We start from the raw sequence: 15,096 nt of genomic DNA on the forward strand, positions 1-15,096 counted from the left end.
ACAACTAACCATTCAAGAGTGATTTGATTCAATAAAACAACAAAATCAAGACCAAGGCAAATAAGGGATTCGGCAGAAACAAGAACACCAAAACAGAAATTATAAACTCACCACGGCAACAATTAAAAGATGGAGCAAATACAAACCAAAAGCTATAACTATTTAACACTAATCATGCCAAGGGATTCAACAAGAATGAAGCAAAAACAAAGCCAAAAGAGAAGGGAAAAGGTTCGGCAGAAACAGAAAACTGAAACAAGAAATTATAAAGCTTTAAAACGTAAACCGTACGGCGATTGAAACGAGATCGACGGCGTACCGTTCAGCGAAACTGAGATAGGGAGACGTAGGTACGTGAGTCTAGATCGTCTGGAATCGAACGGTTTTGATTTCGATCTAGAAACGAGCAAGAACGAACCAAATTACGCAATGACGTTCAAAAACGAAATCTGGAAATCAAAGAATTAAGAACACTTACCGAACAGCAACTTTGGAGGATGATTACGGATTCGATACTCAGCGAAATGACAAGCGGAAAACGGCTAGGGTTTCAGTGATGAGTGGTGAATATTTTCTGTTTAGAAGTCGCTTTTAAATAACGAGTGTAAGCGGGTCGAAAACGAGTGCGAACAGGGCCGGGCGAAGGGGTCCATAAGCAGACCTGGACTGTGCAAAAATTTGCCTGATCCCGTTCGGGAAAAGGCCTGGTCCCGAACGGGACCAGTGCAAATTTTGCACAGTCCCGTACGGGACAGGCCCAGTCCCGTACGGGACCTTACGGAATTTCACCAGGTCTCGTAAGAGACCTGGTTTATCCCTTGGTTCAACCATTTGGTTGAACCAAGACCCAAAGGAGAATATATTATTTTTTTTTTTAAATTTTAATTATTTTAAATCGAACCACAAAATTTACGAAACTTCAAATACCCCACAAAATACATCCGGAACCACGTCGGAAATTAAAAAAAATAAATTTAAAATTTTACGGGATATTACATTCTCCCCAACTAATTAAAAATTCGTCCTCGAATTTAACACGACAAGTAAATCACATCAGAACAACACGTAATACAAGTAAAAACTGCAAAGGTCACAGAAAATCAAATATCGTACCTCACGGAAAAAGAAAAGGATAGCGATTCCGCATATCCAATTCGGTCTCCCAAGTACACTCCTCTACAGAATGATTGCGCCAGAGAACTTTGACCATCGGAATCTCCTTGTTCCGCAATTTACGCACCTGCGTATCGACAATCTCAACTGGCTGTTCCTCATAGGACAGCTCCTGGTCAATCTCAACACTCTGAGGCACAATCACGTGCGAAGGATCAGAAATGCACTTCCTCAACATAGAAACGTGAAACACAGGATGTACTAACGACATGTCTGGCGGTAGAACCAGACGATAAGCCACAGCTCCAATCCGTTCCGAAATCTCATAAGGACCAATATACCTCGGTGCCAACTTTCCCTTGACACCAAAACGAACCACGCCTTTCATAGGCGAAACCCGAAGGAATACGAAATCACCAACCTGGAACTCAATGTCTTTCCTCTTCGGATCAGCATAACTCTTATGCCGACTAAAAGCAGTCTCTAACCTCCGCTTAATCAACGGTACCTTCTCAGAGGTAATCTGAATAATCTCCGCTCCCGAGAGTTTACGCTCTCCGACCTCCTCCCAACAGATAGGAGATCTACACTTACGCCCGTACAAAGCCTCATACGGCGCCATCTCGATACTCGCATGATAACTGTTGTTATAGGAAAACTCAATCAACGGCAAATGAGTATCCCAGCTACCCTGAAAATCGAGAACACACATCCTGAGCATATCCTCCAACGTCTGAATAGTCCTCTCAGACTGACCGTCAGTCTGAGGATGAAAAGCTGTACTGAAATCCAACCGAGAACCCAAGGATTCCTGTAACGCCTTCCAAAACCTCGAAGTAAACACAGAACCTCTGTCTGAAACAATAGAAACCGGTACACCATGCAAACTGACAATCCTGTCGATGTACAACTGAGCCAATCTTGAAGCAGTATACGAAACCTTAATCGGAAGGAAATGAGCTGACTTAGTCATACGGTCAACTATTACCCAGATGGAATCGTATCCCCGTCGAGTACGTGGTAACCCAACCACAAAATCCATAGCAATCCGCTCCCACTTCCACTCTGGAATAGGTAGTGGCTGCAGATAGCCAAAAGGTCTCTGATGCTCCAGCTTCACCTGCTGGCACGTCAGACACTTAGAAACATACTCAGCGACATCCTTCTTCATCCCGCTCCACCAGTAGGTACCCTTAAGATCATGGTACATCTTAGTAGAACCCGGATGAACGCTATAAGCAGACTTGTGCGCTTCTTCCAGAATCTGGTCCCTCAAACCATCTGAATCCGGAACACACAGTCTCGAACCATGTCTCAGAACACCATCTACAAAAGTAAACTCAGAATTTCCATCCTGCTGAACTTCCTCAATAATCCGTTTCAATTGTGGATCCTCAGCTTGTAAAGCCTTGATCCGATCAATCAAAACGGGTTGCACTTGCAACTGTGCTAACAAACAACCAGTCTGAGAAATCTGAAAACCATAACCCGAAGCTATCAAACTGTGCCACTCTCTAACCATGGGTCTACGCCCAATCTCAGAAATATGAGCCAAGCTGCCCGAAGACTTGCGACTCAACGCATCGGCTACCACATTAGCCTTACCAGGATGGTACTGAATAGTACAGTCGTAGTCTTTCAGCAACTCTAACCACCTCCTCTGTCTCAAGTTCAACTCTCTCTGATCAAAGATATATTTCAGACTCTTGTGATCAGTGAAAATCTCACAAGTAGCACCATACAAATAATGCCTCCAAATTTTCAGCGCAAAAACCACAGCCGCTAACTCTAAATCATGAGTAGGGTAATTCACCTCATGCTTCTTCAACTGTCTGGAAGCATAGGCAATCACCTGTCCATGTTGCATCAGAACGCAACCCAAACCAATCCGAGACGCATCACAATACACTGTGAAACCATCAATGCCAGAAGGCAATGCCAACACCGGAGCTGTAGTCAAAATCTCCTTGAGCTTCTCAAAGCTCGCCTCGCACTTGTCAGTCCACTCAAACTTGACACCCTTCTGTGTCAGTTTAGTTAAAGGTGCAGATATTCTGGAGAAATCTTGCACGAACCGACGATAGTAGCCAGCTAAACCCAGAAAACTTCGGATCTCGGTAACTGACCTTGGCCTTTGCCAATCCATGACCGCCTCAATCTTCTTCGGATCAACCTTGATCCCATCTTTCGACACCACGTGTCCTAGAAAGGTAACCTGATCCAACCAGAACTCACATTTTGAAAACTTAGCATACAACTGATGCTCACGCAACGTCTGTAGTATGGTCCTCAAATGGTAAGCATGCTCCTCCTCACTCCGAGAATAGATCAAGATGTCATCAATGAAGACGATCACAAATTGATCCAAAAACGGCTTGAACACTCTGTTCATCATATCCATAAACGCTGCTGGTGCGTTCGTCAGACCGAAGGACATAACCAGAAACTCAAAATGCCCATAACGAGTCCGGAAAGCAGTCTTAGGCACATCTGCATCACGGATCCGTAGCTGATGATACCCAGACCTCAAATCAATCTTGGAAAAACACTTCGCACCCTGCAACTGGTCAAACAAATCATCGATGCGAGGAAGAGGATATCTGTTCTTGACAGTAACCTTGTTCAACTGTCTGTAGTCGATACAGAGTCGAAAGGAACCGTCTTTCTTCTTCACAAACAGAACTGGAGCACCCCACGGAGAAGTACTCGGTCTGATGAACCCGCTATCCAACAACTCTTGTAACTGGTCCTTCAACTCTTTCAGCTCTGCAGGAGCCATCCGATACGGCGGTATCGAAATCGGAGCTGTACCAGAAACCACATCAATGCAAAACTCAATATCACGATCAGGTGGTAATCCAGGCAATTCCTCTGGAAACACATCAGTGAACTCATTCACTATCGGTACACTATGCATATCACTACCACCAGCCTCCAAATCACGAACCACAGCAAGAAAACCCTGGCAACCCTTGCCTAACATCCGCTTCGCCTTGATGGCGGAAATCAGATTCTTAGGTGTCTCTGCCTTTTCTCCCTGAAAGGAAAAAGGTAGACCACCTGGAATCCTGAACTCGACTGACTTCTCTCGACAGTCAATAGAAGCATAATGGCGTGACAACCAGTCCATCCCCAAGATAACATCAAAAGAAAGAACGTCAAGTACAATTAAATCAGCACATAATTCTCTACCCTGAATAACCACTGGACACGAAGGATAAACAACGTCCACTACTACACCTTCAGACATAGGTGTAGACACAGCTAGAGGTTCATTCAAAACAGATGGTGCTCTACCCAATTTCTCAGCAAAACAAGTAGAAACAAACGAATGGGTCGCACCCGCATCAAATAATACCAAAGCATCAGTAAAAGAAATCGGAATGGTACCTTGCACCACAGCATTTGATGCACGCGCATCCTGAGGAGTAAGTGCGAACACTCTGGCCTGACCCTGCGGCTGCTGCTGCGAACTCTGTCCAGTACCATAACCGTTGGAACCTCTACCGCCGTTACCACGGCCACCAAAACCTCTGCCACCAGAACCACGGCCCCGCTGGCCACCAAAAGATGCTGCAGGTTGAGAGTACCCTACAGACTGTGTAAACGCAGGTCTCTGCTGCTGATAAGATGACTGCGCCACACTGGAGTTAGACATCTGCTGCCCAGATGTCGGACACTCCCTAGAAAAATGACCCGGCTGGCCACAAGTAAAACAACCTCCAGGAGCTAACTGACACTGACCATAGTGCCTGCGTCTGCAATTCTGGCAGAACGGAATGTTCGATCCACCACTGTACCCGCGTCCTGAACCACGGTTGCTCCCACTGCTACTGGAACTGTACGGAGCACTCCTGGCACTATGCCTCCCTTTGTTGTGAGTCCGTCGACTCCCCCTGTTGGCCTGAGAAGAGCCACTGTAGTAGTTCCCACTACCATGCTGCACTGGGGCCTGCTGCCCCCCACTAGGAACGTCACTCTTTCCCTTCTGATTCTGGAAAGGGTCAGAGATCGTCCCAAACTGAACCATCGAATTTTCCATCCGCCGCGCACTATCCACTAACCGGGCAAACTCCATGTTTGTCCCTATCAGCAAAGGAAGAAACTCCGAGCCTAAACCCCTAACATAACGGTCGTTCACTCGCTCTTGATCACCCTGTAGATCTGTAGCAAACCGCCCCAAGCGTACAAACTCAGTAGTGTAGTCTGTCACTGATCTATCCCCCTTCTTCAAAGTGAGCAGCTTTTCTCTGAAACTCTCAGTAACAGAGAAGGGTAGATAATAACCTCTGAACCTGGTCACAAAATCAGCCCAAGGTAAAGTATCCATAACTGGCCTGATGTTATCGCGATACCAATCCTTAGCTGGACCCTTCAGCGACATTTCCACAAGCATCACTGATTGACGATCAGACGCTTGAATCCTCTGACTGTTGTACTCAAATTCCTCCAAAAAGTCAAGAGCATCCCCAGTACCATCAAAAGAAGTCGGACTCAACTTCAAGTAGGTCATCACCAACTCTCTGTCTGCTGGGACATGACCGACACCAGCAATTCCACCAATACCAGCTACAGCACCAACCTGAGGTTGCTGTTGCTGCGCTAACTGACCCAGTATATTACACTGATTCTGCAGTAGAGCCTGATTGTTCTGCATCTCGACAACGCCAGCCAAGAAAGTAGTGAAGTCGAACGCTTGCAAATTTGGTGCTTGCTGCACCCCTGGTGCCTGCTGCACATTCGGTGCCTGAACACCTGCTGCACCGCGCCCTCTAGCTCCACCTCTACCAGCACCAGCTCCTCTGCCTCTACCAGCACCTCTACCTCTGCCAGCACCTCCACCTCGACCACGTCCAGCATTAGCCTGAACAGGTGGTGGGTTCTGATCGACTTCCATAGAATTCGCATCATCAGCCACAGCTTCTTGCTCTGCCGCAGCACGAGCACGAGTACGAATAACGTTGTCCATATCCTAAGATTGAACAACAACAATTTAAATAACACATATTTCATACCCAAGTATGAACAAAACAAGCAACATATAGGATTTCCCAAGAAATCAACAGTAATAAAATGTTCACCCAAGTGAAATAGCATTAAAAATTAAAAGCATCAAATCAACAAATAATGACTGACTCGACGCAATCCTAATGGTGTAGGCAGAATGTTTTAAAAATCAAAAGATGACGTTTTTAAAGACATGACAGAATCCTATATCCGCAGTAGTTCCTAAGACACAACCAAACTTAACAGAGTAAACACATAGCAAGCAATGGCCTTGGTTTGAAACCAAAGCTCTGATACCAAGTTTGTCACGACCCATTTTCATGAATCGCGACCGGCGCTAGGGTATGGGTAATGTAGTACCGAAACCCGTAGCTAGCCTTTCTTATAAAGCATAAACACATAAACCTGCAGAAAACCAATGCTCGGGGGCAACCGAGACTTCAACCTAAACTAGCAGTTATAATAATAAACAGTTAATATAAAATGCTTATTCAATTCTGATTATAAAATAGATTTATCATAACCGATATAAATAATAAAACATGCCAAAGCAATATAACCAGTCGAACCAATTCGACAAAATAAATAATAATAACAAGGACGTCTAGTTACTACTGCGGTCTAAGAATAAAACAGTTTTACAATTTTATTAAAATAGAAGGAACCTCCGAGGAAAAGTAAATGCGGAGATCACCAGACTCTCTCAGATAATAACCCTGGGGAAAATTGGGAAAACAACGGGGTCAGATATACTGAGATGAGTTCATACCACTATCTACATTTATTAAGTGGAAAACCTTTAAAACGTTTAAAACATTTAATAACGATATTACGGATAATAGTTGGAACCCTAAACCACAATTCTATATAATAATCATAATCCAATAGGTCTGGTCCCGAGAGCTGAGCTACACCGAGTTACCACTGACCACACTTATACCAGAGTCCCGAGAGCTGAGCTACACCGAGTTACTCTACCTGGTCCCGAGAGCTATGCTCACACCGAGTTACCACATTTCCATATATACCTTACCCAGATCAATACCGGTGCGCACGCAGTCCTAATGATGCCCATTAGGTAGCACGTTCCAACTAAGAGCCATAATATAAAAACAGTTCGAAATATACGTACAGTATATATATTTAATATTAAAATAACAATTTACTTAATAAAGCGGTAAATAGTAAATATAAACTCACTGCTTGCTAATCCACGTGAAATACCGGCAAGCAACTAACTCTGGTTCGCCTCAGAAGCACGAACAGTAGACGAGTCTAGACAAATAAAATAATTATTAAAATCAGACCCTAACTCTAAAGAGTACTAGACACCACATAAGACTAGCACAATTAACACGTAGTAAATAACAATCCAACGTAACACAAATATAACCAAAAGGTAATAAAGCCCAAATAATATAAGTCTATTGAGTTCCCTCTTAAAATCCAATTTATAAATATTATTTAATAACTTTAAATAATAAATAATTTACAAATAGTGGGTTTGCCGAGTTTACCAAATAACTACCAAGCTAACCTCACTTGTCGGATGACCCAAGTCTAATCCGACTCAAAACAATTATTAAATATAAACCCAAGTTTATATTTATAAAACAAATTCCATAAAATAATAAATCATTTTTAATAGCGGAACTCAATAACTTCAATTCTAAGTAACCCAAGTTACAACCCTAAAAACTTAGTTAAATAAATCAAATAAAAATTCAGGGACCAACTTGTATTTTAACCAAGCAGGGACTAAATGGTACTTTTGCCAATTAGGGGCTAATTTGCACTTTAGCCAAATTAATAACCGAAATCAATTTATTGCTTTTCTTTATAATTAAAACCAACAATAAAGTTATTAACCAAAAATCCACTTAATTAAGTTATAAAATAATTTTAGGGGCTAAATTGTAATTTAGCCAATTTTTGACAAAACGACATTTGAAAACAAATATAATTACCCGAGTAATTATATTAACTTAATTTATGATTATAATAGTTGTTTTTAATATTTAACTTATAATTCAAAATAAAAATCCAAATCATTAGTAAAGTTTAACATTAAGTATTCATTTGATTCAAACAAAACTATTGGATGACCAAAGAGGATATTTGACCACCATCTCCAATTCAAAAGAAATAAACCCCGCCCACCTAAGATTCATAAGGCAACTTTAATTTCTTAAGCTACTGCCATTTTTATCCGGGATTTAACTTTCAAAACATAATCAAAACTTAAACTCTACACTCAATCCAAATCATAAATCCCAACCTAACAATAGTTTGAATCAAAAATCATAAACCACACAACAGTGGTAGTCGGGAAAAAGCATAATTATGGAGCCGAGATTTAGTTCCGCTAACCCATCAACAAAACAACGTTTTAAATCAATAACAACTAACCATTCAAGAGTGATTTGATTCAATAAAACAACAAAATCAAGACCAAGGCAAATAAGGGATTCGGCAGAAACAAGAACACCAAAACAGAAATTATAAACTCACCACGGCAACAATTAAAAGATGGAGCAAATACAAACCAAAAGCTATAACTATTTAACACTAATCATGCCAAGGGATTCAACAAGAATGAAGCAAAAACAAAGCCAAAAGAGAAGGGAAAAGGTTCGGCAGAAACAGAAAACTGAAACAAGAAATTATAAAGCTTTAAAACGTAAACCGTACGGCGATTGAAACGAGATCGACGGCGTACCGTTCAGCGAAACTGAGATAGGGAGACGTAGGTACGTGAGTCTAGATCGTCTGGAATCGAACGGTTTTGATTTCGATCTAGAAACGAGCAAGAACGAACCAAATTACGCAATGACGTTCAAAAACGAAATCTGGAAATCAAAGAATTAAGAACACTTACCGAACAGCAACTTTGGAGGATGATTACGGATTCGATACTCAGCGAAATGACAAGCGGAAAACGGCTAGGGTTTCAGTGATGAGTGGTGAATATTTTCTGTTTAGAAGTCGCTTTTAAATAACGAGTGTAAGCGGGTCGAAAACGAGTGCGAACAGGGCCGGGCGAAGGGGTCCATAAGCAGACCTGGACTGTGCAAAAATTTGCCTGATCCCGTTCGGGAAAAGGCCTGGTCCCGAACGGGACCAGTGCAAATTTTGCACAGTCCCGTACGGGACAGGCCCAGTCCCGTACGGGACCTTACGGAATTTCACCAGGTCTCGTAAGAGACCTGGTTTATCCCTTGGTTCAACCATTTGGTTGAACCAAGACCCAAAGGAGAATATATTATTTTTTTTTTTAAATTTTAATTATTTTAAATCGAACCACAAAATTTACGAAACTTCAAATACCCCACAAAATACATCCGGAACCACGTCGGAAATTAAAAAAAATAAATTTAAAATTTTACGGGATATTACAAATTCGGAAAGCACAAATAAAGATTGGTTTTAGGTGACAAATTCTAACAACTACAATTAACTAACAAAGAACTAGCAATTAATCAACTAATTACTAACTACAAAAGACTAAAGCAATTAACAATTAACGGGAATTCAAATGATAAACGAGGTTTGGAGGTCAACAATCCACCTAGGTCATGCAATCACGGGTTTCGTGTTTAAGGTCATAAAACGAAGGCCGAGCGTTTCTAAGTCGCAACTCCTGCTCTCTCGAGCCTCAAAGAGCTACAAACCGCACCTAATCAAGCTTAACCTACTCTCGTAGCACTAAACGCATTTAGAGCAATTACAATAAATCACAACCCAAAGGCCACTTAATTGCTAACCCACTCTCATGGTGTCACTAATTAAGCATCTAATCAATTCTTTCCAATTAACAAACCCTCTCTCAAGGTGAGTCTTAATCTAACCAACAATACTTAGGTAGCTAATCTAAGCAAGCCTTAAGAGCATCAATTAGAACATTCACACAAACCCTAACCCTAACCCAATCATGCATAACTAGGATTCATATTAACCCCCAAACAAGGGGGTTTAGCCACTCATGTTTGAGTTCTCAACACAAGCACTAATCAAACAACTAAACATTGAAAGGTAGAGAAAGGTTACCTTAAGTAAAATGGAAGAACAATAACTCATACAAGATAATGAAGATTCCACAATAAATAAGCTTGCATTAATTAATAAGAGACCTTGTTCAATCAAAACATTAAAAACTTCAACTTCACCAACAATGGTGGAAACGATGGAGCACACAACTCTAAAGAGATTCTAAGCTATTTTTAGGAGGCAACACAAAAGGAATAAAAGTAATGAATGTTGCATACCCTAATTTGAATCATAAAGTAGTACTTATAGTAGTCTCAAAAAGGAAATAAAACATCCTATCAAATGAATGTTGGGCCAAAAGAGGAAATGTGCAAAAGCCTTAGTCCTTTTCTTCAGATTTTTGATTCCCTCAAATAAGTCATTGCACGAATCGTGCAACTCAACTTATACAAGCTTGCACGATCCGTGCAAGAGTCCTCAAAAGCTTCTGCCCACAAATCTGGAAGGTGCACGATCCGTGCAAGGAGGTGCACGATCCGTGCAATGCTCTGGCTTCTAAGAATTCTCCGATTCTTTCGCTTCCGGCTTTGCTCTTCGCTTCTTTTCTTTGAATCTCCCTCTTTTTACACCAAAGATGCATCCTAACGCTCCATAATCCTGAAACGCTTAAGCACACAAATAAGATATAAAAATACCTCAAAGTGCATAGTAAGAGACACTAAAATGCATCAAAAACACTCTATATTATAGGAGTAATTTACTCCTATCAATATTCAAAGAAATAAGATCTAAGCGAGCCTTCAAATTATCCTTAGACTTATATTCAAGACCTAATAATGTGCCAAGAAGATTATCACAAACATTTTTCTCTATATGCATCACATCTAGATTGTGACGCAAAAGATTATATTGCCAATATGGAAACATAAAAAAAAATACTCTTCTTCTTCCACCAATTCATCGCGTTGGCAGCTTGCCTAACCTCTATATTTTCCTCTTCATTCAATTCCTCTACTTGATCACCTACCTTTCTTTTCCTTTTTGGCTGCTTTCTTTTCAAAGGTGTCCTTAATGAAAATTGAATGTCATCTAATTGCTTCAAAACATTGCAGTCGGTGCAATCCCTACCTCTTCACCACCATCAAAATTTTCCTTTTGTTGACGATAAGAATGATCCACTGGTAATCATCGCCTATGACCCATGTAGCAATGCTTACCGCCATTATATAACCATCTTGAATGTGTAAGCTCGGCACAATAAGGACATGCAAACTCTCCTTTAGTGCTCCAACCAGACAAGTAGGCATATGCAGGAAAATCATTTATAGTCCACATCAATATAGCACGCATTCGAAACTTTTGTCGTGTAAAAGCATCATAAGCATCGACCCCCTGCCATAGTTCATGCAACTCTTGAATAAGAGGTTGTAAGTAAGTATCAATATGATTTCCAGGACCCTTCTCACCTGGAATTATCATTGATAGTATAAAAGAGGTCTGCTTCATACACATCCAAGGTGACATATTGTAATTGACCAACACAACTGGCCAAGTGCTATATGACGTGGTCATATTTCTGAATGGATTGAAACCGTCACTAGCCAGAGCAAGCCTTACATTTCGAGATCACTAGAAAAATCTGAATATCTGTCATCAATAGCTTTCCAGGCATCACCATCTGCAGGATGTCTAAGCTTACCATCCTTCTTACGACCCTCTTCATGCCATAACATATCCTTGGAGGTTTTAGTCGAGGCATACAACCTTTTAAGTCTAGGAATTAGAGGAAAGTAACGTAAGACTTTTGCTGGTTTTTTCTTGGTAGTGAAAGAAGAAGACTGAGGAACATTAGTTGTATCATTTTGGTTACTTCCTTTAGAAACTGCCCATCTAGAAGACCCACAAGTGCGACACAGCTCTTGGTTCTCAATCTCACCCCAATACAGCATACAATGATTAGGACAAGCATGAATCTTTTTGTAATCCAATAACGCTTGAATGATTTTCTTAGCTTGATAGAAAGACTTGGGCAGTGACACACGCATCAAGTAACAACTCAAGGAGCATAGTGAATGACTTCTCAGTCCACCGATGCAAGTGACTTCTCAGTCCACCGATGCAAGCATTTTAAATGCTACAAATGCAAGATAAAGGACAAACTAGAAAATGTCTTGCATCCTGGATATAATTCTTCATCCGCAGCTTTCAACAATTTCACGAAATTAACGTTTTCCTCACTAGAAGCTTCAAGATGCATTCCTTCTGATGCTATTTTTACACTATCAGAGTCTATTTCCACCTCAGTTTCTCCCGGATTAAAAACCCTATCAGTATCTAATGGAGCCTCATTCGTTTTCCTAGCTACATTGAAAGCATCATGTAGCAACCCAGTTACATCATCTATTGTCCATGGATTCGATTCGGCCATAGTGCAATCTTGAACAGATTCCACTATATCAATAGGAGAAGTGTGCAAACCTGCAGATGCTGTACCGCTGGTGAAATGCGTCTTCCCATGAAATACCCATTGTGTATACCCCTTCCTGAAGCCATCACATACTAAGTGTATTTCAGCTTCATTATATGAACGCAAATACCGGTTAACACAGTTTCTACACGGGCACATAATTCTTCCATCTTCAGATGCATTATGAAAAGCAAAATCAAGAAAAGTCCTAACCCCTCTCCTATATTCATCACTATGCCTAGGCTTGATCATCCAACTTTTATCCACTACCAAATCCATTAAAATAGGAAATTAATTTGATTTCAACAAGTACCTAACATAAACGGTAAATACTTATCAAATAATATTATAATTAAAGCCTAAAAATAATAATAATAGAACAACACAAAATCAGTCAAAAACTAATACAGTTTCAATTGAGATATAGTAACATAGCCAACTAAAATCAGTCAAAAATTAATATTAAGTTCTTCCAATAACTTACCACTTGTAGGATCAACGTGTACAAAGAAGCTTGTTGTAACTATGAGATAACAGAGAATGAGCAACCTGTAAGAAATATAAAGTTTAAGTAGAGTTTTAAATTCCTATTTCTGGAAATAGAAAGGAATCATAGGTATATTAAAATGACTGGCTGCCAGTAAACTTGAAGTCCTAAACTATACAAAGAGCAGATCACTGTATAGAGAAAAAACAAAGGAAAGACAAACCAGTTGCTAGAGCAGAGGTAATAGGATTACAAACAACAGCAATTTACAATTTCAGTAGTAAGAAGAGCTGCCAAGGTAAACCAAAAAAGGTTTTAAGTCGGAAAAAATATCAACACTACATAATGCAATAACAACACATATAAGAACAGAAATTTGTAAGAGATAGCAACAAACAGAAAATAATTTCCAACACATAAGAAAAAAGAAGAAGATATTCAAATTTTTTTAGATAGGTAACCTACCACATGAAACTCAAAAGTCAAAATCACTCATAAGAAAAAAATGTAAGGAACTAACCTTCAATTTACTTCCAACAAACAAAATCCACAAGAAAAATTGAAACTGGCACAAAACCTAACAACTACACATTTCAAATTGAAACCAATTAAATTCAAAACTAAGTAAAGTTGAAATGAATTTCAATGAAGAAGAAGAAGAAACGGCAGTAGAAATATAAAGTAACAGGGCACATAAACAAAAAGACTAAGAACAATGTATTAAAAGTAAAAGATTAAAGATAGTCAATACCGCCAAAGTTAATAAATATTTAGTTTTCTAAAAAGGGAAATTAACAGTTAAAATACAAAACCTACAAGTATTTATCTAAAACTTGTGGTTTGAGCTGATTTACTGTATACATCATCAAAACTGGACCTCTCAATTAGAAAATGAATTTTAGATTGTTATAATTGGTCACTGTACGTTCTAAAAAATGAAGTAACAAGTAATCATGGTGGTAAAATTATGTAAGTTGCCAAAACTAATCACAGACCTTATAAATAAATTAAAATTTGATAAGAACAAAAGTATATTACCTTAACTAAACGATGATTGAAAAATATAAAAGAAAATAGGATCTGCAAATGTAAGAGGAGAGTAAGCAGTAGTTTTAATGTCACTAGAACAATAAACCTAAACCTAAAACAAAAATAAAATCAATACTAAAACCTAAAACATCAGTGCACAATAAACTTAAAACAAAATCAAAATCAATACTAAAACCTAAAACAAAATCAAAATCAATACTAAAATCTAAAACAAAATCAAAATCAATATTAAAACCTAAAACAAAATCAAAATCAATACTAAAATCTAAAACAAAATCAAAATCAATATCAAACCTAAAACAACATCAAAATCAGTTTTAATCTCTTTACTAACCTCAGAATAGATTCCCAAGGAGGTAATTTGAACTTTGAGCACCGCTTTAGATTGCTAATCGATGAAAAACTCAATAGAGAAGCATCACTGAATCAATTACTTGTTGAATCATCCATGAATAGTGTATAGCTGAAAAAGAACAAAAAGGATCGAAGAGATTTGAATCAATGTTCGTATTTTTTAATTAATGCAAAAATGATAAAATTGTGAAAGCATCGTGAAAGCATCGTGAAAGAGATTTGAAAATTTTCTTTTTTGCCCTTAATGAACGTAGAGACGGTTTAAACCGTCTCTATTTACCTACGAAATTAAAAACCATCTCTAAACAACGCCGTTAACTCTTAGGTTTTATAAATTACTGGCACTGTTCAAAACCGTCTCTAATAATTTGCCGGGAAAGCAGCAATTTGGTGTAGTGAATTAAACGAGGTAGATTTTTGGTCAAAACTAAAAAACTACCCTAGGCCCTGTTAAAATCACGGAGTTTTTTTCTATCATTAATCATTATCTAATTGAAATTAAATTACATGTTTCATTTGTTTTAAAATCAATTTATTATATTGAATAGGTTACATTTTATTAAAAATATTTATCAAAGAATTTATGTCAAAAAAGAATTATCAATTAAATTTATAATAAATAAATTACTGT

At 39.1% G+C, this 15,096-nt stretch overlaps 2 protein-coding genes across 4 annotated transcripts; both read right to left on the bottom strand.

Annotated features, from left to right (window-relative positions):
* Window positions 1-1,026: 1,026 nt before the first annotated feature.
* Window positions 1,027-12,152, bottom strand: LOC130014844 (uncharacterized). Its single transcript, XM_056103798.1, has 13 exons — window positions 11,725-12,152; window positions 11,616-11,683; window positions 11,325-11,573; window positions 11,047-11,235; window positions 10,869-10,937; window positions 10,558-10,764; window positions 10,168-10,250; window positions 9,792-9,825; window positions 3,932-4,515; window positions 3,430-3,730; window positions 2,891-3,177; window positions 2,435-2,818; window positions 1,027-2,233 (listed from the first exon to the last, which is right to left on the bottom strand). The coding sequence occupies exons 1-13, from the start codon at window positions 12,150-12,152 to the stop codon at window positions 1,115-1,117; spliced, it is 4,002 nt and encodes a 1,333-aa protein (XP_055959773.1). The 3' UTR covers window positions 1,027-1,114.
* Window positions 10,857-14,175, bottom strand: LOC126657115 (uncharacterized). 3 transcript variants are annotated; one of them, XM_056106457.1, is made up of 4 exons: window positions 14,100-14,175; window positions 13,285-13,351; window positions 13,059-13,123; window positions 10,857-12,887 (listed from the first exon to the last, which is right to left on the bottom strand). In XM_056106457.1, exon 4 carries the CDS (start codon window positions 12,851-12,853, stop codon window positions 12,242-12,244), a length of 612 nt encoding a protein of 203 aa, XP_055962432.1. In that variant the 5' UTR covers window positions 12,854-12,887; window positions 13,059-13,123; window positions 13,285-13,351; window positions 14,100-14,175; the 3' UTR covers window positions 10,857-12,241. The 3 variants fall into 3 exon arrangements, with proteins under 3 accessions (XP_055962432.1, XP_055962430.1, XP_055962431.1); XM_056106455.1 differs by having other exon boundaries at window positions 13,059-13,351; XM_056106456.1 differs by lacking the exon at window positions 14,100-14,175 and having other exon boundaries at window positions 13,285-13,625.
* Between the last annotated feature and the right edge of the window lie 921 nt (window positions 14,176-15,096).

Source organism: Mercurialis annua, linkage group LG7 (assembly GCF_937616625.2).
Source record: "Mercurialis annua linkage group LG7, ddMerAnnu1.2, whole genome shotgun sequence".
Lineage (NCBI taxonomy): Eukaryota > Viridiplantae > Streptophyta > Magnoliopsida > Malpighiales > Euphorbiaceae > Mercurialis > Mercurialis annua.